Here is a 23,867-nt window from a genome sequence, read left to right as displayed (position 1 = left end):
CCAGGGAGGTACCCTTGGAGCCACCCCTGCTGTGGGCAGAGAATCAGGAGGGGTCTGAAAGCAGAGTTTCTTTCCTGCCAGGGACAGGCCATTCTGTGAGGGAACCATCCCACGCAGCATCTGCTGGCCAGGTCCTGGCCTGTGGGCCTGACGGTGGCCTCAGGAGAGCCAGGCCTTCTTTTCAAGTGCCCACTGGGAGTTGGGACCGGGTGGCATTGCCCAGTGCAGAGGCCCCGCAGCGTCCTCTGGTCACTCTCGCTGCCCCCTCGCTGCCCGCGCCCTGCCACTGCTCCTTTCTCCCTGGTTCCTGTGCTCCTGTTTCAGGGTGGAAGGGGCCGTTGGTATTTCTGTTGGTGTTTTCTTGCTGAGCATCATTTCCTGCCTGTTGAGATAATTAGTCAGGTCCTCTGACATTTTTTTTTTAAAGTTAGAATGTTTCCATTTAACTGCCGCTGGCTAAATATATTTTGACCTTGGCTATGGACTGTGACTCTATCCAGCCTGCCAGGCCAAGGGAGCCTCCTGCCAAGACCATCTTTCTCCTTGGTTCCAGACAGACTATCCTCGGCAGATGGAGAAGGGCCCCTCACAGGCTGACCTTGTTTTACAACTCAACTCGGATTTTGGGTTGGTCCAGGTGTTTGGATCCATCGGCCACAAAGGCACTGGGTTGGTCACACACTGCTGGCCTGTGACGTGTTTTCCAAAGTGTTTGGCCCTGATGCCATCTTCCTTTATGAATCCCAGGAGGCAACTTACATAGTTCCTCTGTCCCCTAGGGAGACTTGGACAAGCTTTGAGAGGCCACAGGCGCTGGCTGTTTATCAACTATTGCACCAAGAAGTAAAGCAAAGCCAGTCAAGGCGTTAGCAAGTCTCTGACAGGAGGATTTTTGGAGGACACAGAACGAGTTTATAGACTCTCACTTCCAATTCCAGGCAAATAGGGTCCTTTGGATAAAGCCCGTCAGCCTCTGGGCTGGACCCCAGAAGGTCGAACCACATCATACCAGCCAGACCCGCCACGCTCAGCTCAGGGCAGGAAAGGGTCATGGAGGGAAGGGCAGAGTGACCCTTAGCAGAGGGTCTGGGGCCTTCAACTAGTGCCTGTGTGGACTTCCCTGAGTTTGAGATGAAAACCCTAGAGATGATATGGATTTAGCTTCTTTATTCATTTGCCAGTTCTTTCATTCATTCACTGAATCTTTATTGAGCTTCTACAACATATATGCAGACCCAGAGGCCAGTTTGGGGAATGTGGAGGAGGGAGAATGGGGCAGATAAAAGCAGCTAGTCAGAGGACAGACGATCAAGTAATTTCCAATAGGATGAGGGTCTTGAGGTGAATGCATGGGGCACAACGGGCTTTTAATAGGAGAGCTGACCCCAGCCAGGGTGGGAGGCAGGGATGGCCTCCCTGATGTAGGGACTTTTAATCTGGTGGGTGAGGTCTAAACTGAAATTGTCGCAGGTGAAGTCCAGAGGGGTGTCTATCAGGGAGTGGCAATTGCTCTTGCAAAGCCTGAAGCAAGAGAGAGCAGGGCATAGGGTAGTGCAGGACGCTTGCCCCGGGACACCTGTAGGGAGGGCAGTGGCAGAAGATGAGGTCTGAGAGAGAGGTGGGTGCTGGGCCCAGGAGGCCCCAGGAGATGGATGAAGGGTTGGGGACTTTGTTCAAAGGCCTCTGGGAAGCCCTGGAGCACTTTTAGCAGAAGAACGGCACGCTCAGGTTTGTGCTGTGTAGAGACGGCCCTGGCTGTGGCTCAGGGAAGGATCAGCAGGGCACCGAGTCCCTTTAGGAGGCTGGACAGGAGACAGATGGCTTGTCCTGGAGACGCAGCAGTGAAAGGGCCGAAGGTATCTGAGAGCTATTTCGGGGCCTCGCTGAGAGGCCTGTTGACGGGTGAGATGGAGGTGGTCAGGGAGGCGCCTCCATCCAGAGCAGGGCCTGGGGATTGGGGGAGGGGCCATGTGGTGGGTTATTTAGGGCAGGCATTTCCAGGCAGGGGACAGAGGTACAAAACAGAGAGTGGGGACTTATCCAGGATGTGCGAGCCCGAGGGTCAGAGAGACTGGTGCTGAGGGAGAAGAGCAGGATGTTGGGGGACAAGACAGAGAGGGAAGGCAGAGAGTTGGTGGCCAGGTGGAGGGACCTCACTGGTCTCTGAGGGTCAGCTCAGGAGCCAGGAAGGCTTAGGAGACTTTAAAAAGGGGGAATGGCCTATTTCAACTTATATTTGTCTTTTTTTTTTCCTCTGCCACTCTGTCAACTTACATTTATGTTTTTAAATGATCAAACAGCCCAGTTGATGGTGGTACAGTCCTGTAATCCCAGTGACTCTGGAAGTTGAGGCAAGAGGATGGCAAGTTTGAGGCTAGCCTCGGCAACCTAGTAAGACCCTGTCTCAAAAAAAAAAAAAAAAGAGGCTAGGGATGGAATATGGTGAAAAACTGCCTCTGGGTTTAATATCCAGTGCCAAGGCTGGGGGCACAGGGAGGGTAAACAGGTGGCTGTGTGGAGAGGAGATTCAGGAAGTCAAGGTGAAGGCAGATGAGAAAAGATAGTGGCTTGGGCTGGACTCTGGTGGTGTGTGCAGGAAAGGTGTCCGTTTCCCCCAGGGTGGAGAAGCCCTGGGAGGAGCAGGCTTGTGAGAAAGTTGGCTAGTGAGTGGTGTAGGGTGGTGTGCAGATCCATGGGCCACAGGAGCTCACCCAGCCAGGGAGAGAGTGGATACACAGAAGATATGGGGACTGAGCCCTGGGGTGCGTCACCGTTTAGCAGTTGGGAAGAGAAGGAGACAAGAAGGAACTCTGGGGAGGAGGAGCAAGAGTGAGAGGTGTCCCCAAGGTGAGGAAGAAGTCGTAAAAGATGGAGGGAGGGCAGCAACGTCATATGCTGCCGACTGATCAACAGGACAGGAAATGCCGATTTGGGGACCCTGATGGCCACTGGTTACCTTTCCAAGCAGAGACGGGGAGAGGTGGGATTGAGGAGAACCGGCTGGGGTAAGATGCCAGCCAGTAGCTCAGGGGCAGCGTGCAGGCCGAGCAGCAGGCACTGGCTGGCCAGCCAGTCTCTGGCCCACAGCCAGGTGGTCCAGGGAGCACGCAGAGCTTCACCCTCAGCCAGAGAGGCTGAGGCACAGAAATACAAACCAGGAAGAAAAAGTCCAGAACCCGGAGCGAAAGAGCTCGGTGGGAAGGGAGGCCCCGGCACCGGTGCACTCTACACTCAGGGCACCAAGACTTGTTCCAGATGTTGCTACGGGGTGGAGGGTCCTTTGTGTACAACGCTAGGTTTGGATAGGGCTGGCCAGGACAGGATGAGAATGGAACCAGAGGTCTTCAGTGCCCACAGCTGAGCAGGACTGTGGTTCTTTACCTTCTCATCTAGGAAACATAAAAAATCCAGAGATCTGGGCCCCAGCTAGCTGAATCCCCATCCATCTATCTTGAAGGGTGCTCGTCCTGGTTCCAAACATCTCCCCAGGTGGTGGTGAGAGTTGGCAGCGTGGAGAGCTGCTGTTCTCAGCTTCAGCTTGTTCTTCAACTGGAGCCCGAGCTGGGGTGGGAGGTGCTTCAAGATAAAGGGGCCGCAGGGCTCGTCAGCCCTGGCTTCTGGAGGGTAATGTTTCCTGGAATCACTGAAGGAATTTGTTGGCTTTCCCTGGAAGAGCAATTCTCATAGCATTTACTAAAATGAAAACCCAGATTAATTCTGCAGGTCTACAGCTCCCCAGAGGCCGGAGAAAAACATCATTTGGCACCAGAAACCAGCTTTGTTCTGTTTTTATATCCTTCAGTACGAGATCGTTTTGCAAACATGAGATACTGAATCGCACATACTTCTCTGGAATTTTAATATACGACATCCATAGAATTCAGACAAACACAGTCGTGGCCAATTTCTCACGCTGCCACCTGGACCAAATGCTTCCAGGGGTCCTCTTGGGTCTCTCAGCCCTCTTGTTCCAGATTGCAAAGGTGTCCTGGGCCAGATGTGCTTTTGTCCATCCAGAATTTCTTCCTTTGGAGAACTCCTTCCATCCCCTTGCATGTGTTTTGGATGGGCTGCCAATCACAGGAGTTAACCCCACTTCTGTTCCTAGGGACCTGATTCAAGACTAGGCAGTTGTAGTAGCACCATTCTGGCAATAGTGATTGTCTCAAGAGGCAGGCATGGAATTCAAAACGGGCCTGCCAGCACCTTTTTTAAAGATAAATATGTGGATCATGGTACAATGGAGATGCAAAGCTAGAGACAGTGAGTTAGAGTTTATCAATTGTCATTGATAATCCTCATGCTGTGTGGATGCAGAAGCTCGAGGAAGGAGACCTAATTGAGACAAGGTAGAGACAGAGGGAAAGGCTGGGGGAGGAGAGACTTCTGGCCATAGGCCTGGCTCCAGGCCCCCAGGCCTTCGTGCCTTCAGTCCTGAGAGGGGTCCGTCCCTGCATCCCTGTAGGGTTAGGCTCTTGGGAGCTGGGCTTCTGTCCTTTGCAACAGAAAGCGTCTCGACTAAGGTTCCCTGTGGACTTCATGAATGGGTGGTCATGTGGGGTATGCACTGGAGGGTGAGGCAGGCATGGTCGAAGAGTTTGTGAGGCAGCTGCCCCTGGGACGTCCAGGTGTCTGTCTCAGGGTCATAGCAGTCAAAGGAGGCTGAGTCCTCAATGTTGCAGTCCGTAGTCAGCCGCCGCCCGCCTGTCACATAGAGCTTGTTCCCCATCACCGTGGCCCCGTGGTGCATTTTCCGGTCTTTCATGTCTGCACATTTGGCAAATTTGTTGGTCTGAGGGTCGTAAGCAAGAATCCTCCTCGTGTAACCTGAAAAATCAAATGACGTGAGCAAGCTCAGTGTCATCCGTCTGGCCTGGAAGTCAGCGGCTCTGCAATGTGTCTGTCCCTGCTCACAGTGAGGCTGGGACCCTGAACTAACGCGTGGGATGTTGAGGGACCCTTCTGTGGTCCAGCATGTGGCTGAGCTGGGGCTGGCACCCAGTTCTCTCTGACCCTGGCCGTGCCTCCCATTGTAAGTTATCCATAGATGGGGAGCAGTACCCCCACATCAGCCTTGCTGGCATTTTGTCTCTTATGTGCCCAACCAAGAGTTAACAACCCAAAGAAGCTTTTCTGTGGGAACTCAGACGTAGGTCCCCACAACAGTCCTCTATGGTGGGCACTTTAAGGATTCCCATTTTACTGATGGGGAAACCGAGGCACAGAAAAAATGAAAAGCTTGCCAAAGTATGGTTAGTGGTAGAGCCAGGACCTCTCTGACCCCCCAAACCAGCTCTGTTAACCAGGTGACGTTATGCAAGCACAGAGAAGTCATACATTGGAGCCAATACTGTTCACAAGGGCAATCACTGCTTATCGACTGAGTGTCTGGTTAGTGCTCTGAGCTTCACGTGCTCTGGCAACACCTTGGCGAAATCAGTATTATTTTGTCCCTTGTTTACAAATGAAGACAGGGACAAACGGCTGCATGAGGAAAGAGCTTGGCCAGGCTGTCCACGCTCTCCCGCGTGGATGGATGTGCTTTTAAAAATACCGTCCTGTAGAACAGCATCTACTAGCGACCCATTTTTCCATGAGAGGCGCCAAGTTTCTGTCCAGCGCTGTGAGTCTCCGTTCAGACTCACCTCCCACAATGACAATCCGCTGCCCAAGCACCACCGCAGGGGCGCACACGTTCTTGATCATCCTCGTCTCCATTTTGAACCACGTGTTTCTGGAAATGTGATAAACCTGAGGGAGGAGCAAAATCACAGCACTGCATTGAAATTTTTTTTTTAAAAAAGAAGTGATGATTAGCAAGGTGAACCAGGCACGAGTTTTTCTATTTCTTTACAGTTTTAAAAGCGTAGCTAGATTACTATCAATAAATGAAAGATTGTTAAATGACAGAAGATTAGGATGAGAAGTTGGTCTTTCTGTGACCGCATAAGATCAGTGTCTGTCCTTCTTTAGAACGAACTGGGAATTCTGCCTGTGGTATGTATTTTGCTGACCTTGGTTGGAACCTTTTTTTTTTTTTCTTTTATTGAGAAATGGAGCAACTTAGGTATTTAGAAAACCAGTGACTTTTCCAATCATTTTTATTTCTAGCTCATGTTTAAATTTCTAAATGTTCTGGTGGATTGGAGAGGGTCAGAGAGCCAAGAATAAATTTGGGGCTAAATGAGGAAGGCTTCTGAACAGTTTATGCCTGAAAGGAATTAAGAATCTCAGAAAAAAAAAAGAAGCATGAGAAAGAGAAGAAAGACCAGGGAGGAAAGGGCAGGCTCACTTGCCATGCTCTGAAATAGTCCCTAGAGCATGTTCTGGTAATGTCCTCAGTTTAAAATTCAACTATAAAATATGGGTTTAGTTCATTACAGGAAAAATTTAGCACAAGAGATATAGGATGGACTCCACAGAAAAGATGGGACAAAAACATTTACTTACAGAGAAAAATGGTACAATATTCTTTGGTGGAAATTCTTTTCATAGAAAATCTAGTTCCTAGATTTTTTTTTTTTTTGATAAAAAAATTGACCTTCACAATCATCTTATGTGGTAGATGCTATTATTTCCCCTGTTTTTCAGATTAAGTAGTTGAAGCTCAGAGAGGTTCAATGACCTGCCCAAAGTGAAACAGCTTGAGTGGAAGAGCCGGTCTGGTTGAGCACAAGGAGCATACTCTTAAGCACCACGCTCATGGCTGTGTGGGGCCATGAAAGTGTGGCCTTCCCTGTAGAGGCTTTTGAGTTTGGCGTCTCCATGGAGCTCTTCAAGCCTAATATGTCTCTTCAAGTTGGTGAAGCCTGGAGGGGCTGGGTGCTAGAGACGGGCAAGCACAGGGCTGTGTGAAGCCTCTTGGTTGCATCTGAAAATACACAGGTGACGCATTCTTGGAAAGCGGGGTCCTCAGGGAAGAGCAGACATGGTTGCATTTTCTCAAGTAAGTAATTGCCTTCTGGCCTTCTGTTCCCGCTCAGCTTTGGGTATGGTTTTAAAAATAAATTCAACATTCGCTCACAATCCTCTTAATGGCCCAGAAATACTTCGGCAGGGGTAACAAAGGAGGGTCTTTGGCCAGGGAAGCAAGTGAGACTGTCATGGTAAAGGACTTGCCCAATGCCATCCAGAAACGGAGGCAGGAAGAAAGCCAGGTAGAAAGGGGGACCCACGCGCACAGTCTGCATGGTGTAGTTCTAATCTATACCCACTGCAGGGTAGCTCTTGAAACAGGGCAGGACACAGAGGAACCATCCCATAAAGAAAAATGCCAAGGCCATGCCTGGAAATCCAACCTGCTCTACCCAGCACCTTGGAGCACTCGTTTTAAATTATATTCAAGTGAGCAAAGTTTCCATTTCAAAGTTAGCGCTGAATGGATAAGAAAAGCATCCAAATGAATACTTTGACCCCTTTCCCTCATCCGTGGCTATACTACAACAGGATCGCTCACGCGTTTAGAATTTTTGGCTCTGCAGGGATCTTGTTTGATCGTACTATGCATTTCTCGATAGGCTAGCTGAAAGCTTTTTTGAGCAGTGCGTTTTATTCTTAGGAGGTCGATGACAATTTTGCAATGTGACATCATGGGCATATTTTTTGTTTCTATTTTGAAAAATAGAGAGGAGGGAGGGGTGTTCACTTTACACAGAAGCCCTTTGTCAGATCTACTTTGTGTGATCGGAGTTTGGAATGGAGCCTAATATGTCTCTCCTGGCTCAAGTAAATGAGCAGAACTGGGGACAGTCATTCTGGGAAGACTAAGAATCTGATGGTGAAGATGAACATGGGCTAGAGAGTAAAGGCAAATGGAAAAAAATCTCCATCATTCTCTCCTGCTGGGACTTGATGATCTCCTGACTAGACTCCCCTGCCCACTCCCAGCTCTTCTCTACGGGGCATCCAGAGGAACTTCTGCAGATGAAAATCTGATGACCGCTCTCATGGGCATGGATCTCTTTCATGATGTCCCTGTCCTTGGACTGAGGCTGCAATCCCAATTTCTAGACAAGACCTAGAAAACTCTGCCAGACCAGCCGCATCTCCACAAATGCCCATCCCTTAAGAATGTTCCAGAATTTTGATAGGAGGGGCTCAGGAGCAGCAGTCTGGGTGGAGGGGGTTGCTGGGTGTCTTGGGAAAGGGCTGATGGGGATGGTGTGGGGACTCATACATGTCCCTTGGTGCTGTCTCTTCCTTCTCCTTGCTCTGCTTGGCAAGGATACTGTCACCATTGTCAGGCTTTTGGTTCTTCGGGGCAGTGGGCTGTGCACCCTTTGAGCTGCAGGGCCTTTGTACGAGTGTTCCGGTCCCCGGGGTCACTCCTGCCTCTCAGTACTACTCAGTACTGCTCTGACTTCTTCAGCTGGCAGAGGGCCCCACCCCGCCTATGCCAGACCCTTCTGTTTCATGCTTTCTTAGCACCAACCCTGCCCTTCTCCCTGCTGAATTCTCCATCACCCCCCGTCTCCCTTCTGCTTCTTTGCTCAGGTCAGCTTACGTGGGCCTCACAGGATTCCCTCCAAAGCTCCCCTGAAGCCTTCTCTGATTCCCTCCAGAAGGTTTTAGGACACCCCTATGTTAAAGTCCCCCTGTATTCAGCTTCTGAATTGCAATTGTCTTGCAAGGTCCTTGAGGATTAGGTGGAGTTCACTGTTCCCTCTGATGTCCCCAGGCCTTCACAGTGGCTAGGGCTCAATATACCACTTAAAATGAATGAACTGCATCTCATGGGGTCTTTAAACGTAAAGATAAACTTGTTATTCAAGTTTTTCTATAGTAGATGAATGCAGAGATTACTAGAAACTTGCACAAAGTTGGAAAACCCTTAATATTCTAGCCTCTGGTAATCCTGCTTCTCAGAGAGCTTATTAGTGAAATCAATATCTCCTTTCATTTAAGGCAGGGGTTCTCCAAACTAGATGCACCCGAGAACCTCCTGGAGGCTTATAAACCACACTGTCAGTATCCAGCAATGTGAGGTTTTGATTTAGTTGGTCTGGGGTAGATGTGGTCCAAGTCTTGGGCATCTTCTTTTAAGGCCTTACTGATATGGGGTAGAAGCATCTGCTAAAGTCCTATAGGGCTTCACTATCTGACATATTCAATATTTCTAGCTTGAATTTCTAGATATGCTTTTTTTCTCAAATGAAGACACAATTTTTGTAGATAAGGGTTGTATTTGTTATTAGTCTTACATTGAAAAAAATTCAAAAATTGAAAAACTTCTTGCTGAAAATTGTCCTTCTTCCCTTTCTACCTCTCTGTCTTGTTCTCTCTCTTCCTCTTCTTTCCCTACAAAAGACAAGTGTGTGTGTGTGTGTGTGTATAGGCATGCATGTATCCATGTGTGCTTGTGCATATATATGTATATATGTGTCAGGATTGCACACACATGTTTATATGCGTGTATAGTACATCTTTTGGCATGCATGTGCATACCTGTATATATATGTATGTTCACATGGGCATGTGTGCACATATGTATGCCCGTGTGTGCATGCAGGTAGGCTGGGCGCGCACATGTGTATATGCAAACACACTCATGCACTTACATGATGGGAAGGACCAGCCATTTACCTGGATAAGGCGCACAGGGTTCTGCATGATGTCCTCTCCCCCAAAGAGGTAGAGCCTTTGGTCCTTCGCAGCAACGGCAGGGTGGAGAACTCCCACGGGCATGTTGGCCATACTCTCCCAGACATTGCAGATGCTGTCGTACCTCTCCATGGAGCTCAGGAGCTCCTGCCCTTCTCCAAGGCCCCCGATGGAGAAGATGAAGTTCTTGTGGGCAATGCTTCTGTGGGAGTAGCGGGCCACCAGCATGGGCTCCCCGAGCCTCCACTGGTTGAGTTTCAGGGAGAAGACATAGACATTGTGACTGACCAGACTCTTCCCCCCGCTGACAGTCATGCCCCCGAGCAGGTAGATGCTGCGGTGCAAGGTGACAGCCGAGGCCTTGTATAGCCGGGTGGGGAGCTTGGCCAGGCTCTGCCATTGGCCGGTCTGTGAGCTGTAGAGCAGGACCTCCCTGGTGGTCTGCTGGTTGTCCTTCCTTCCACCCAGGAGGATGAGGAAGTCTTGGTAAGAGCTCCTTGGAGGGACATGCCACAGGGGTTTGCAGTCTGGGGCACTGGAGCCATACAGAGAAAACATCTGCCTCCTGGCCCTCTCCAGGATGGTCTGGCAGGCCGGCGAAGACTGGAGGAGGGCATCGTTGGCGATGAAGTGGTGGAAGAAGGCCGGGTGGACGTACTGAAGCCTCACCTGCTGGAACAGTTCCTGCATGTATCGCTTCCGGGCCTGGAGGTCATGCTTGACCCAAGCCATGAGGGCCTCGAACACCTTCTCCTCCTCCCCGCAGAGCCCGTCATCTCCGAGGTAGTCTCTCAACTCCAAGGCGCACAGCTCCTTCAGGTCAGCGGAGGTGGCCACCTCAGGGAAACACGCCAGGGCCACCTCCCTGGCTTTCTCCTTGAGGGTCTGGCAACTCAAGATTTCCGAGAGTCTGATCATGCCCAGGCAGTTGCTGGGGGCCAGCTGGCTCTGCAGGTAGGAGGAGCAGGCCTCGAACAGCCTGGGGTACTGCAGCAGAGAGGCCGCCTCCATCAGGGCGAGGACGTTGTCGGCCGCGATGCGCACTTCCCCGGTGTACACGTAGGCCACGATCCAGTCCAGCACCGGGGAGTCGATGCCCTTCAGCTGGACTTTGGCCTCACTGCTCTCCCGGAAGTTGCTGCAGAACATGGCCCTAAAGTAGGGGCTGCTGGAGGCCAGCACGTTGCGGTGGCAGGGGACCTCCCAGGCACCGGCACAGATGCTCACATCCGTCAGGATCCTGTGTTGTCTTAAGCCATTGAGCTGCCTCAGTAAATCCGAGGAGAAGCTGTGGTCTTTGAAGAGCAGCTCGTCTGGCGACTCGTCGTCCATCCTACAGAGAGGGCGGCAAGGGTCAAGTCGGCCTCAGCAGCCTGTACTGCAGACTCTCGCTGGTGTGCACCTGGTCCCTCACCAAGAGGTTTGTGGGTGTGGCCAAGATTGCCACCCGGTGAAGACCAGAAAGGGAGGCCACCCTCACCCCAGACCCCAAAGCTGACACATCTCTTTTGGGTCAAGATTATTCTCAAAGGTAATAGGCAAACAGCATCTTTAGCTAACCTGAGGGGCAAAGATAAAATGTTATTGCAAGTTACTAGATTGCCGGGGCTGAAACACGAGCCTGGAGTACATGCATTTGACCAGCAGAAGTGTGAGCCTTTCCCCAGATTCTCAGTGTATTTGTCATTTAGTAAACTCATCTAAACATCTCTGTCTGGGTGTTAGTCTTTTTCCAGGCATGACATTCTGGGGGTGTGGAATTACAGTAACTAGACAGAGATGGGGATGAAAATGGGCCCTTGTGAGGTTTAAATCTTTAGCTCTCTATCTATCCATAGTTAGAACACACGACTGTACAGAGTCTTGGGGTTTTACTTTAAGGATGGAATCAGTAGAAAGTAGAGAAAAAGCAACTCCCTGGTCTATTGGGTGACCCATCAGTCCACCTGCAGAGAAGTAAGCAGTAGGGATATTTACCTTGTCTTGCCGCAGTGACACCCACCGATGCCTGGTCTGTCTTGTCCCCCCAGAAAATTTCCACCTCTTGCTCCGAGTGAAACCGTAAACCCCAGGCCTTTCCTTCAGTTGGCAAGCGATTTGTCCTGGGAGAGTTCTGGATTGTTTATGCTGAAGGCACTTTCACAGTTTTCTAGAGCTTTGTGCAAGGGCCTCTGGGCAGGGAGACCGTGTATACATTCCAGGGCTAAGAATAGCTGCATATGTACTTTCCACTGTTATGACATGTGACTTTCCAGTTGCCTTTTGCAGCCACCCGAGGGCCTGCAGGGCCAGCGCATGCCCACATGCCTTGTTTCCTTGGCAAGTGTTTATATGGGCATAAATAGACCCGGAGGAACAGTTTCTCTTAGTAAGCCTTCGCTGCCCATTTGGAACTGCCCCCGAGTCCCTTGTCCTAAGAGTGCCTGTGAATTCTAGATGTTTGTAAACAGGTTGTTGTAACCTGCCAAGACTCACTGAAGTAGTTCTGGGACATGGTAAAGGTGATGGTTGGTCACAAGGGAAGCCGGAGCACAGCACGGACTCCTGGATGCTGTTGGTTGGGTCTTGATTTCCCACCACCCACTTGGCAGAATGGTGGAGAGGCTGAGTTCCTCCTCCAAGGTCTAAGGTGGCAGCATTTGTGATAGCATGACAGAGTGGTGTGTGTGTGTTTAATATTTGTTGAGTACTGGACTTTCCAGACTTGCGAAAGCCCCAAGCTTGGTTGGGCCTCCTTTCTTGGGGAGCCTCTGTTTGGGGTGGCCACATCCTTCCCTTCAGGCTTCCTTTCCTGACTTCCTTCCCCTCCCCATTTTTTTTTAATTGGGCAGGTTTGAACTAGAGGCAGGAAGTCTATTGCTTCAGAGAGGGAGAGAGAAGGAGATGAAGAAGAGGAAGAGAAGAAGGAAAATGAGGATGAGGATGGGTAGGAGGCAGCCTCCAATTATGTGAATCAGGACCATTATGGAGGACTTTAGAGCCACAGGGGAAGAGTAAAGGGGGACGAAGGTCCTTGCTCCCCAGGGTGGTCCACAGTTGTTCAAGCCATGAGTGGCCGGGGAGTCACCTTCTCTTCTTCTCAATTCTTGCTCAGGCTATTGCAATTCTTGCTCTAGTCTCTCCCTCTCTCTCTCTGCCTTGTCAACATCAGAGTAACCCCTGAGAAGGCAGCTCAGAAATTTGCTAGACCCCTACATCATTCCTCTTGATGGCTCCCCAGGTCACCTACCTGCTTCCAGATGGTGTCTCCTCCTATATTTTTATTCTAGCTCCATCAAATAGCTTGCAGATACATCTGGTCTGTGTTGGGGAGGTTGGGCTGGCCTGGCCTTTAGGGTATCCCAGGACAGTGTGGAAGGGGGAAGAGGAATGTCTCAGGTTGTTGCAGGTCATAGAGTTGATTATGCCCAAAAGAGTCCAAAAGGTCAAGGTCATGGAGGTATATCCTAAACATGTGGTTGGGATTAGGATCCTGGAGGTCAGAATTAGAAGGAGAGGGCCTGAGCAAAGGGGATCAGAGACCCAGAGAGATGCAGGCCAGAGAGGAAGAGAGGAGCTGGGCAGATGGCCGAGCTGTTGACTCTTCCTGGGCTCCTGATCATGCTAGTTACGCAGGTAAATAGCCACCTACCGTGTGACTGGAGGGCCTGATGTCCCTCTATCTTGCACTCCTTTACATAGGTGATCCCCTTTGTCCCCTCTTGCATTTTTACTGCTCCTATTCATCCTTCATGACTTTGTTTGTACATCAGCTTCTCTGCACGTCTTCCTGGAGCCTGTCCCGTGATTATTTCTCTCTCTTCCGTGCCCTTACCATTTCCTCTACACACTTTTAACATGACAGGCCTCATACCTCACTGCAGCTATGTTTACCCATCTGTGTCTCTCTTTTTAGAGTGGAAGTCCCTGGGCAGCAGGGACCTTGCCTTAGCTGTCTGTCCATCCCTCCCACGTGCAGCACAGCGCCTGGCTCCAGCAGGTGGATTGGCTCAAGTTCTCTAATGGAGTGTGGCAGAACAGAGAATGGGGCAACGGAGGGAGCTTGGTCAGGTGCCCTCCATACCCAGCAGTGTAGCAGGGCTGCTGTGGACAGCTTCGTGTGTAGACTGCATTGCAAATGTGCCCTGAAACTGCCCTGTGTCCCTCATTTTATTCAAATACAATCATATGATGATGTGAAAAGCAGAACAATTGCTCTGTGTTATAGAGAAAAAGTGAAGTTTGGCCTGGGAACTGCACAGAGGACCCCGGGAAATAGAACTCCCCCCCTGCTCTCAATTGCCTGGGTTCTTTTTTTTTCCCAGCTGGCCAGCAAGCCCAGGCCTTGTTCGGTTGGGGAGAGTTAGGATTTGGGGAGTGAATTAATGAGCCCTGCCCACTGGTGGACATCTCAGATTTCTTCTTGATCCCCCAACTCATTGATCCCTCTGGAATCCAGCCCTGACCAGCATTCAGATGAGCCTCGGCCAGCCAGCAATGTCAATGACTGACCAACTTGAATAAACCTTTTGGTTGTAACATTTAGTAATAACTGACCCCATCCCATTGGCCTGGGCTACTAGGAGAGTTCTGGATGTCTGTAAAATGTCAGGAAAAGACACAAAGGGAGTGTTCTAGTTAGCTTTTGTTGTTGTTGTTACTGTGATCAAAATACCTGACAAGAGGAGGAAAGTTGAGTTGGGTCTCACCATTTCAGAGGTCTCAGTCCATAGATGACCCAAGATGGGGCAGGGTATCACAGGGGAAGGGCCCAGTGGAGGAAAGCTGCTTAGCTCATGGTGGGGTCAGGAAGCAGGGAGACACAGACACACAGAGAGACGGAGAGACAGAGAGGGGTAGGGGCTGTGGGAAAAACATCACTTCTAGGGCATGCCCCCAGTGACCCACCTCCTCCAGCCATGACTCCCCTGCCCATGGGAACTACCCACCCAGCCATTCAAACTAGGAGGGACTGATTAGCTCTCACAGTCCACTCATTTCATCTCTGAATATTCCTGCATTAGCAGGAGCCTTTGCGAGACACCTCATAGCCAAACCCTAACAGAGCATATTGGTGTTTAGCTCACAGTAAAAGCACACATATAACCCCCAAACTAATCCAACATCTTCACAGTAATCCCAGCCAACCTACTCATGAATCCATTTCTCTCAGAGCGTTTCATGACTTTTCATCTTAAGCTTTGTCTAGAAGGTGTCTTACAGTCTGAGCAAATGGTGACCTAAAATAAATGAGGGATACTCAGGACCTTGTCCCTGCTTTTGAGGAAAGTCAGCATCATAACTGGTCAAGGCCCAGACTGTGGGGGCAGAAGGGCTGGGGAGAGTTGGCACTTCCCTCAGTATCTGATGGTCTCTGACAAGTTACTTATATCCCTCCAGTTTCAATTTCTCCATCTGCCACATGGGGATAACTGGCTTTGTCACAGAGAATTATGTGACATGTCCGGTAAGGTGCCTGGCATGGTTGGTACTTTATTAGTGCCCCAAAGATAACCTCAGTAGAGTCCTACAGGTCTTAGAATCTGGTTTTCAGTGTCTACTTTGGCCTCCTGTGCATTCCAGCATTTTCTCTGCCTTGAACAATTGCTGTGTTCCTCACTCTCTGCTCAGCCTTCAGGAGTCCTGGATTCTAGTCTGAGCTCTGTCAGGAACTGGCTGTGTGTCTTGGGACAAGTCACGTAACCTCTCTGTACTTCCTCACTTGAGAGTGTCTGCTTGCCCCTTCCTGTGGTTGTGCCTTGAGGTTTCTGCTGCAGCCTGCAATCGAGAAGGAACCCTGAGAGGCTGAGCCTCAATGATGAGGCCTCAGAATACCTCTGGCCTGAAGCCAGGTGCAGAGAAGAAACACCAGTCTAGGGACCAGCCAGTGCCTTTTATTATTTTCCCTTTGTGCAAGGTCAGGAAGCCTTCATTTTCCTCCTGGAGGCTCCAGTTGATATTACAGGGCACTCAGGGGCAGCCTCGGTTTCTTTTGGGTCTGGATGTGCTGGTCCTGGATTCCTGTGGAAAGGGTGGGGGTGCTGGCTCAGGTCAGCAGCGGGTTTGACTACAGCCAGGAAGCCACAAAATGTGCCCCACCCCCTACCCCTAGACCCTCCACACCCTCGGGTGCATTCCTGCCTCCCCTTCTGCAGGGAGTTACCTCATGCTAATTAGTACTGCCCAGGAGCTGTGTTTGAAGAATGGACAAACTGCACAGAGGACCCCAGGCTGGCTGCCCGGTCCCTGGCAGGCTGCTTCCTGCTGGCAACCAGGCATCTCCTAGTCCTGCCTTGGGCAGGTGGAAGAGAAACAGACAAACGGGCCTGACTGGACCATTTCAAAGTGATGGGAAGGAACTGGCCTTCATGTGATTTTATTTTATTTTTTTTTTAATGGTCAGCCCCCCATATGCACAGGTTCCACACTGTGGATTCAACCAACCACAGATCAAAAATGCTGGGAAAAATTATGTCTGTGCTGAATGTGTACAGACTTTTGTTCTTGTCACATTTAAACAAAACAGTGTAACAACAATGTACAGAGCATTTGCATTGTATTAGGCATAAGTAATCTAGAGTTGATTTTAATTATATGGGAGGATGTGCATATTTGCATATGCACAGGCTATATGCAAATACCACAGCATTTTATATGAGGGACTTGGCCATCCATAGACTTTGGTATCTATGGGGGAACCCAGAACCAACCCCCCTAGATCCCAAGGGATGACTGTGTATGTGAGCCTGTCTCTGGATCTCTCCTGTGGGATGTGTTTTTTAACAGCATTTTGAAAGCTGAACAAGGACTTTGTACCCCAGACAATGACCAAAAAGGGGCCTGCTTCTAGATCCAGGGGTTGCCATGACAACCATCCTCCAGGGGCTGACGGCCTGTCACTTCTGTTACTAGCCTGGTAGCACAAATGACCGCATCTACATCTCTTCCTCCACCCTGCTTTACCACCAGAAAATATCTTCATATTTTTCCCCCCTGGGGAGGGAAGGGGTAAAGCAGGCCAAAAGAGATGACGTCAGGACTGTTAGCAGATTGTTGGTATAACCCCGCTGTCTGGGGCCCTTCTTCCCGCAAATGAAAGTCTGACCTCATGCATCATTTACGCCACAGACCAGCTTACTGGGCCCTCAATCAAACGGGGAAGGAAGAAGGATCAGAACCAAGGGTGCTTTCTCACTCTCCTGTCTAGCACTGAGGAAGAACAAGGGCTGCTTGGCATCCCCCCTGCCCAGGCCCAAGGGCTCTGATGGTGAGATGGCATTCAGGCAGCGGTCCCATCTCCTCCTGGCATTCAGGGACACTGCGCGATAGATGGCGAGAGGCCAAAGAGGGAGGTCTGATGAAGAAGGCCAACTCTGCTATCTCACAAATAGGATTAGACTCCCCAGGGGAAGTAGAATTGAGCCAGGATCTGATGAATGAGGTCCAGCCACCTATCTCTCCATCTCTCTGTCTGTCCATCCTTCCATCCATCCATCCATCAAGGGAGGCAGCAAGGTCTCTGTCCTCATGGAGTTTACAGCCTGGGAGGGAAGATTAATAAGTATTGGAAGTGTCCTGAGGATCTTCCCCGACACTCCCCTTTCCCACCTCGCCATCCTCCCTCACCCCACCAGGAACTCAAGGTCCATGAGAAGTAGAACTTCATATTTACATATTTGAAAAGCTGTCACATCAGGCTGACTTTTAATCATGCGTTTCTGGTGCTCTCTCCTGTGTTAGACTGTGGCTCCTCAAGGTCAGGGATAGATCGTGCTCCTCGCCCTAAATTGGTGAAGGCAGAGAAATGTAATGGAATCAGCTATGGTGGCTGCTGCTGGGGAGAGCTCTGGGCCCTTTGGGGCTGTTTATATCTTTACTACTCATGGCCCAGACTGTGGGGGAAGAAGGGCTGGGGAGAGTTGGCACTTCCCTCAGTATCTGATGGTCTCTGACCAGTTTCTTATATTCCTCCAGTTTCAATTTCTCCATCTGCTAAATGGGGGTAACTGGCCTTGTCACAGAGAATTATGTGACATGTTCAGTAAGGTGCCTGGCATGGTTAGTACCTTATTAGTGCCCGAAAGATCATCTCAGTAGTGTCCTGCAGGTCTTGGCATCTGGTTTTCAGTGTCTACTTTGGCCTCTTAAAATTTTCCAAAGGTGTTTTTAATCTATGCTTTTCTAATGATTAAAACAAGAGTTAATGGGACTGGGTTGTAGCTCAGCGGGTAGAGCGCTTGCTTTGCATGTGTGAGGCCCTGGGTTTGATCCTCAACACCACATATAAATAAACAAATAAAATAAAGTTATTGTGTCCATCTACAACTAAAAAAAATTTAAAAAATAAGAGTTAAGGAATGTGTGTGTGTGTGTGTGTGTATAGACAGATAGATGCAGACATATATGTATTTTTAAATCCCTGATAGGAAAGAAAAGAATCTGAAAAACTTCTGATTTTTTAAAAAATATATATTTATTTAGTTGTAGAGGGACACAAAATCTTTATTTATTTATTTATTTATTTATTGCTATGTGGTGTTGAGGATCAAACCCAGTGCCACACACATGCGAGGCAAGCACTCTACCCTGAGTCACAACCCCATTTTCTAACTTTTTATTCTTCTTTTTTTTTAGTTGTAGTTGAACTCAGTACCTTTATTTTTATTTATTTATTTTTATGTGGTGCAGAGGATCGAACCCAGCACCTCACACGTGCTAGGCGAGTGCTCTCCTACTGAGCCACAACCCCAGCCCCTCCATTTTCTAATTTTTATAAAGATCATATGAAGTTTAAATCTTAGATTATTGTCATCAAATCATTTTATGTAAGTATCTTTTAAGAATTACTTTGCTATTTAAGTTTGAATCATATTCATAATAATTATTTATGCTTAGCTGTATATCTAGCTGATTTATGTCCACACTGCCAATTCTATGCTATACCTTTCCCATTCTTAAATGCTTAATCTGGCCAAGTGTGGTAGTACATGCCTATAATCCCAGCAACTAGGGAGGCTGAGGCAGGAGGATTGCAAGTTCAAGGCCAGCCTCAGCAATTTAGTGAGGTCCTGAGCAACTTAGTGAATGAGACCCTGTGTCAAAATGAAAAATTAAAAGGGCTTGGGGATGTGGTTCAGTGGGTAAAGCATTCCTAGGTTCAATCCCTAGTATAAAAAATTTTTAAAAATTAAATGCTTAATCTGATACATCTTTTGATCATCATTGATTTGCAATATTTTTAAAGGTATGGGAGGGATGCATTTTCTGAATCCTTTCTTGTCTAAGGTTCTCCTTCTATTTCCTGCTACCTAGGAGCCACAACTTGAGCAGGCCTAATAGCTTAGCATAAAAATTTTTTTTTCCAAAATTTTTACCCATTTTATTTTGGGGAAGTGTAAGTGTGATCCCTGAGAACTGAGTGGTTTATATACCTTTTTTGTTTGTTAAAGTTCTTTGTCGTTATACTTTTAATTAGAAAATATTGCCAGGGCACATCCAAGTCCATGTTCTTGTGATAAACTTGGCTTTGACAACATAGGGAACTTTTCTTCAATCATTTCTTTGACTGTTATTTCACTCACACTTTTGATTTTCCATGAACAATATCTATGTTTTTAAACTTGTCTTCCTCATCTAAGTCATTCTCTCTCTTGAAACATTTTAATGGCTTATCCTTTCCCCTCCGTTCTGAAACACTGTGCCAAATCTATCCTTTACACCATTGGTTTATTTTTCCCACCAGGGCTAGTTTTTCCCTTTGCTGTTTTGAATGCGGATTTGAAAAATGTCATTGTGTTTTCAATCCCTCTGAAGTAATCCCCTGGTTCATCCACCTCTCGTACTCAGATTGATCTCTATGCACTTCTACATATTTCACAGGAGGAATGTCTTTTTTTTTCCTTTCTCTTGATGCTGAAGGTTTTTTTTTTTTTTTTGTCTTTTGTCTTTTGGACTTTCCCTTGTCTTTACAATGACGTTCTCTTTCCTTGTCCTGCAGTAGTTTCCCGTATGCCACTTTTTTTCTTTATTTATTCACCTTTAATGAGAACATTGATCCAGCCCTGGTGACAGTGTTATCCATCCATAGTCTGTATCTTTGGAACCCTCACCTTCTCCCTTGGGTGCTATTTGGCTGTCCTTATATGTCCACTTGGAGGGGGCTCCAGGTCCAGGAGCATAGCAGGCTTCCTGTACTTTGGAGCTGCTGGATTGAGATATGTTTTTCTTCTATCTTCAATGCATAAAAACTAAAATCCTCAAGTATGCTACAAATACTCCTCCATCCTTCCTTTTTTCTCCACATATTTCAAAACTTTATTTATGCGAACTCTATTCCACCTTCCAGGATGCCAAGGCTCCCTGGCTTGAATGCTTCCTGCCATCTTCCACACCTTGCCCTGCTGCTTGCTTTGAGAGTTGCAGTCTCTGGAAGGATACAGAAAGATTTTGTGCAGAGTGTGTGTGTGTGTGTGTGTGTGTGTGTGTGTGTGTGTGTTTAATGTTTTATTCCAGTTGCCTCCAGAAAACCACCCATGTATTAGAGAATAATTGGCGTGTATCAAGATTGGTCTATTCTTTGTGTCTCCTAATAGAAGAACAGGAATGTAGCAGAAATGAACTCTTTCCTTACTGACTTTTGCAGAATTGAATCTTCTATGAGGAAAAGAATGGATATGTCACACAGTATTTCTCTCAGGCCAACCACACTGTCTTTGTTATAATTCAAATGACTCCCTAATTTTGATACTGGATTATTATCAGTCCTACTTTCTGGGGTGCGGTCAATGTTCAATATTCCTTGTAAGTGATTTTTATGGGAAATAGATATCCCAACAATATATCATTTTGAATTAAAATGCTAGCTTTGCATATTGTTCATGAAATTCAGTCCCCAGGTATTCAGGGTCCCTTTCAGGTAGATAAAGGTTTCCCTTGTCCTCTCTTTACTTTCTCCTACAGCTGAATAATCAAGAGTGGGCAAAGGTAAACATGGTTGATTTGGTAACCTCCATTCCTAGGAAGACTTGCCAAAGTCCCCAGGGCTTTGGATAAGGAAGTAGGGAGGATCTTCTTGCACTTTCCATTCCAGTGGGCAGGCCAGGACAGGCCGAGGAGTTTCAGACATGAGCTAGAGGTCGGAGAGTCTGCTATTTAAACTCTTCCCAACACCTAGGGCATTGTCAGTTGCCCAGAGGGATTGCACAACATGGTAGTAATCATAGCAACCAGGAATCTGCTCTTCCACCTGGGAGATGTGCACATTATTCCTATTGTCATCTCCAGAATTTTCTTCAACACAAATACCCAAAGGAAGAACTTCCTCTGATTGTGGTTCTCAAAGTAGAACATTATACAAAGGGAGTGGGCGACATGGCCAAGCTTCCCAGCCATCAGTGTTCCTCCAGAAATAATTGTCTAAGAAGAGTAACAAGGATAAAGGGTGATCTTTGCTGAAATTTGGAGCAACAGTGACTCATATTCACTGATTACGAGTATGAAATTATTGAAATGTGCTACCTACCAGCTCTAGTCACAACTCATGTAGTATGTTTGGGGAAATAAACAAAGAACCTAGATCTGCCAGGCCATGAGGTATCACTCTTCTACCTGAAACTCACCCCCTCCCCAGGTTAGAGAAGATGATGAGTTGACAATAGTGAGGAGAAAGACACAGGGGAGGAGGGAAAGAGGTGGTTCAGAAGGTGTTATTAAAACATGACTTATCCCTAGAAGGGATGTTCTGGTCCTGCCATGAGTTGGTTGAGCTGGTTGGGGTCTGAGAAAGGGGCTCCTTTGACAGGTAAACAGAGCGGCACCAGAACTGGAATGGTGGTAGAAGTTTCTTGAAGATAAACTCATCGCTTTAAAGATATGTGGAGGTTGTCTGAGGACTTTTGAAAAACATTTCCCTCTCCCTGTGCCTCATGCAAGGTGCCCAGATGGTCTGATTTAGAAAGAGCAGACCCTGCCTCGCCTCCCTTCTCTCCTCACTATCTCCCCATCTCTGTTCTCCTCTTGCTCAGTCAAATTATTTTTTTGCTTGCAAAAACCTCTATCCTCTTATCTCTTTCATTATCACTCCTCATGGGGAGTTTCTGTGGACTTGACAGACAAATTCCATTCCTTCCTTCTTCTTTCCTTGGGTGCACCCAGCTTCTCCCAAGTGGGGTGACTGGATGGAAAGAGCCATTTCTCTAGTTACCGCTCCTGAGTGCCTCTGCTCAAGGGAAGGCAGCTCAAGGGAGAATTAATGGATTGCTCATGGGGAGAGAAGCTCCTTGGGTGAAAGGAGAGAACAGAAAGCTCCATAGACAGAGGCAGCCAGGTTTGCTTTGGTAAATTTGCTTTTTAAACTGTGAGTCAATATCCCATAAGGACTCTTGAAAAATTCTGTATGAGGGTCCAGGATTATCCACTCCAGCTGTTTTGAAAGGAAGACAAGCAGTCTTTGAAAAGGCCAGATGCAGTCAAGCGCTGCCATTTGCTGGTCGGGTACCTTTCACCGTCTGTGTGTTGAGTGTCCTGAGGGTGCTGTGGGGAAGGGCTTGTCAGAGGGTTTTTAATATACCTTCCAAATATTGTATAGGACATACTTATGCCCCCAATTTTCTCATTATCTGAACTTCAACTTTAATATGTGTTCTGTATTTTTATTTTCTGAATATGGCAGCTTTCCATTCAACATGTGCTAGAGCCAAGGTTTTGCTCAGGGAGCTTACTAAAAGGCAATTCTTGCTCCTCTCCTCCCCTATTTTCACCAAATGGTCAACAGAGAGAAAGGGGAAAGAAGGAAGAAGGAAGGAATCATTTAAAATGAGTGAACATGTTCTGGCTTTCTACCATCTGCCATTTGTTAGAACTTTTGGACTATTATCAGACGTTCCCTGATGTCACTTCAGTAAAGGACACGGTGATGATCTGATCTTTTGGCTGAATCTTGACCAGAATTTTGACCTTTCTGAAAGGCACAAGGCAAAGCAGAGGGCCCTGAATCCTTGGCTCCCACAACCATGAGTGCCAGCCCTGGCCTTGGTACTGACTTGGTCCATGGGCCGGGCCACCTCTATTCATTCTTTCACGAGTTTTAGTTTTTTCATTGAAAATCAAGGATGGCAATACTGACCTTCAGTCTCCATGAGGCCATGTCATACAGCATGGTGCAGCATCTGATGTCAGACAGACTGGGGTTCAAACCGCAGCTCTACCACTCCCCAGCTGCATGACCTGGGGCAAGATGCCTAATCCATCTGCACTTTGGTTTCCTCATCTATAAAATGGAGATGATGACAGAGCAAAATAGAACGAGGGCTGCGTGGTTTCGAGGCAGGGCTTGCTAATTAATTCTTTCATTCACGCAAGCACTTATTGACAACCTGGATAACCCCTCCTGCAGACGGCGCTGTTCAGGGGCTATGTATGAATACCTGGCTCTGTTCAAGGAGATACTGGGGATACCAAGGGAGCAGAAAACCTGATCTATGCCCTGAAGGACTGATGATCCCACAGGAGGACACTAGTTGTACCCAGGTGAAACAACAAGACAATAAAATTAAGGGCGTGATGATTCACCATGAATCCAGGGACGTTGCTAAGGAGGTGGGAACAGCAGCAATCATGACTTATGCTTTTATACCCATTCCAATTTACCACGGGCATCCACACACGTTTGAGGTGAAGGAGAGAGGGCAGGTTGAGATGGGCTGGCCAAGGAAACTCCTTATGCAGGGGTGGTTCTTGAAGAAGTAATGGATTTGGATTGGAAAATGGCACCTGTGGTGGGACAAATGCAAAGTGCAAAAGCCGAGAGCCAGTGACACCCAGCATGGCCGGGGAGAGTTGGAGTAGGGCTGCCAGACTCGGGGCTGGGGCCCTTGCACCTGTGGTTCCTCTGCTGGCCCCTTACTGCCCAGGCTCAGCTCAGTCAGAGCCCTTCCCTGAGCCCTGGAGGCAGTGCGTGGCCCCACCTGCCCCTCTGTGCCCGTTATTCTGTTTTATTTGTTTCATTGCACATTCAGGTTTCAAGATGATTCTATCAATGATATTTTATTGTTTGTTCTCTGTCTCCTTTAAGAAAAATTAAAGTTCTATGTGAATAAGAACATTGTGCCCATGGAAGGGCCTCGGTGACTCTTTGTTGGATGAACATATGAGCAGGTGGCCAGAGGTCTCAGAAGGTTAGCCTCAGGAATTGGGATTTTACAGAAAATTGTGAGGGTTTATGCAGGAGAATGTTGTAGGTTTCAGAAAGTGACTTTCTAGTGACAAGAGTTCACGAGTTGTCTATTCTC

At 48.1% G+C, this 23,867-nt stretch overlaps 1 protein-coding gene across 1 annotated transcript; it reads right to left on the bottom strand.

The window, feature by feature from the left end:
- Positions 1–1,118: 1,118 nt before the first annotated feature.
- Klhl38 (kelch like family member 38) lies at positions 1,119–11,650 on the bottom strand. The gene is made up of 4 exons (XM_027946265.2): positions 11,578–11,650; positions 9,583–10,933; positions 5,646–5,751; positions 1,119–4,827 (listed from the first exon to the last, which is right to left on the bottom strand). The coding sequence occupies exons 2-4, from the start codon at positions 10,930–10,932 to the stop codon at positions 4,538–4,540; spliced, it is 1,746 nt and encodes a 581-aa protein (XP_027802066.1). The 5' UTR covers position 10,933; positions 11,578–11,650; the 3' UTR covers positions 1,119–4,537.
- Positions 11,651–23,867: the final 12,217 nt, after the last annotated feature.

The sequence above is a fragment of the Marmota flaviventris genome, chromosome 15 (genome assembly GCF_047511675.1).
Source record: "Marmota flaviventris isolate mMarFla1 chromosome 15, mMarFla1.hap1, whole genome shotgun sequence".
In the NCBI taxonomy this organism is placed as follows: Eukaryota; Metazoa; Chordata; class Mammalia; order Rodentia; family Sciuridae; genus Marmota; species Marmota flaviventris.
The sequence above is the reverse complement of the archived record's forward strand: the minus strand, read 5'-3'. Positions and strand labels throughout refer to the sequence as shown.